The sequence below is a fragment of the Perkinsus marinus genome (genome assembly GCF_000006405.1).
Source record: "Perkinsus marinus ATCC 50983 genomic scaffold scf_1104296975156, whole genome shotgun sequence".
NCBI lineage: Eukaryota > Perkinsozoa > Perkinsida > Perkinsidae > Perkinsus > Perkinsus marinus.
Genome location: NW_003200840.1, coordinates 1 through 1,812, shown reverse-complemented (window position 1 = coordinate 1,812; position 1,812 = coordinate 1). Strand labels below are relative to the sequence as shown.

The window sequence follows — 1,812 nt, the reverse complement described above, 5'->3', positions numbered from 1 at the left end:
GTCCATGTTGTGACTAAACACACGACATAACAACAATACAATGACCGAGCAGGGCCTACCAGAAACCCGCAACTTCAGCGTTCTCTCGTTCAACGACGTCAACAGTAGATGTTTCCATTGATAACGAGCAACACGTGAAGCTATCGAATGGCTGTGAGTTATATAGTTGGTTTTGGTCTACATACAGTGTTGTAATATATATAATCGCTTTCCTCAGCTAAGCCTAGGAGTATCATCACTAGTTATACAAGTTTGTATACGAACACCTACACGAGGATTGCCGCAAACCTTCTATACCGCTTCTCACAGCAGAGATTACCACACCAATGCAGTCAAACACGACTGTCAATGAACTAACATATCATCTACTAAATACACATTTGACCTTCGGAAAAAACTCACCCCGATTCCTCAGAAGTTCCTTACAAGCCTTCTCTACACACTTGGCTATTGTGACAACACAAATCCTCAGTAGTAGTAGCAGCAGAAGGAGGTAGAAACAAACTGCTTCTCATACCGAAACAGGTAGAATGCATACATATTATAGTAACCATAGGAATTAAAGCTATAACGGTAAGAGCACAGCACCGATGACAGAATGGTGCTTTTTCTATTCAACTATGCCAAATAAAATGCGCTAAACAGTGTACCGTAACGACGTGAACACAGCTCGAAATCATCATCGTAACAGCATATACTATCCTCACAGAGGTAGAACAGCATCCTCCTCACGCCCCGTAGCTGGAGCCTCAGTAGAAGCATTCGAGCCAATTCCGCCTTCACTTACTCCCGACACGCTCTCACTAGTCTCCCCAGTCGACTCTTTATCCGAAACCGAGTGGCGATCCTCAATCATCTTTAACCCCTCCGAATTATTCTTCGACGTTTTCTCAGCCATCGGAACTTCGGGAAGGGACTTCTGATCTACTGCAGGTTCAACCGTTTGCTCGTCTTCACTCAATCCGAGCAAGTCCGCGTCTTGGACTGTCGCCGTGTCAACAGTAGGAGTGGACGATCTGAATAATATAAATAATTTTGAGAACTCTGGAAGTAACATGGGAACATACAATGGAGTTTCACCAGTTTTACGCGAAGTGGCGTAATACTCTTTGAAAAACGCGATATTCGGGATGATATGCAGTAGCCGTAAAATATGTTTTTCCCTACTGTTTTTCATATCACTAGGGTGAAACTCCAATGTAAGCACCCACAGAGTGCATATGAGCTACAGCTCAGAGGGATGTTACAATGCAACCAGTGTGGGAGGAAAATAGGCACATGGCCGACTACGTGTGTTGGTGACAATATGGAAACCTTATGAAAATGTGGATGAATTTTTGTTGGATTTTACGAGCGAAAAAATTTCGCAGAATTTCTCAACACTTCTTCAAAATTTCCATATCGTCAGCAACACACGTCGTGGGAAAAATATTCGCAAATTTTCCCCCACACTAAATACGACACTGCTTACTGTTGCATCCCCTTTGATATGACGTTCGAAGGAGTAGCCACTGATAACAACGAAGTCGCGTTGCCTGCTGTGGCTAGGCTGTCTCGAACCATGATACCTATTATATTCATATCTCACTAGTCCCTATGAAATCTGCATACGACTTCGATAAACAAGAAGTCATTCATGAATCCATAGTCTTCCCAAGGACAAATCATTATGAATTTTCCACACGGCTAAGAACATTTCCCCCTTATTATCACACCCTTGAGAGCGTTATTTCTCGAAACTGGATGAGCCTACCTGCATCCTTGCCATACCGTCTAGCTGCCGCTTTAGAGACCTCGTCAGCAGCAACACCC

At 43.5% G+C, this 1,812-nt stretch overlaps 2 protein-coding genes across 2 annotated transcripts in view; both read right to left on the bottom strand.

The window, feature by feature from the left end:
* Positions 1–118, bottom strand: part of Pmar_PMAR021486 (hypothetical protein) — a gene marked incomplete at both ends in the record, with an annotated part of 713 nt that extends 595 nt beyond the window's left edge. The window contains one exon of the mRNA XM_002765683.1: positions 60–118. Within this exon, the coding sequence (XP_002765729.1) occupies positions 60–118 (59 nt within the window). The remainder of the gene's footprint in view (positions 1–59) is intronic.
* Positions 119–703: 585 nt separating this feature from the next.
* On the bottom strand, positions 704–1,016 carry Pmar_PMAR021485 (hypothetical protein; the record flags this gene model as incomplete). The annotated part of the gene is made up of 1 exon (XM_002765682.1): positions 704–1,016. A coding segment is annotated over one exon (313 nt), but the record flags the coding sequence as incomplete, so codon positions are not given.
* Between the last annotated feature and the right edge of the window lie 796 nt (positions 1,017–1,812).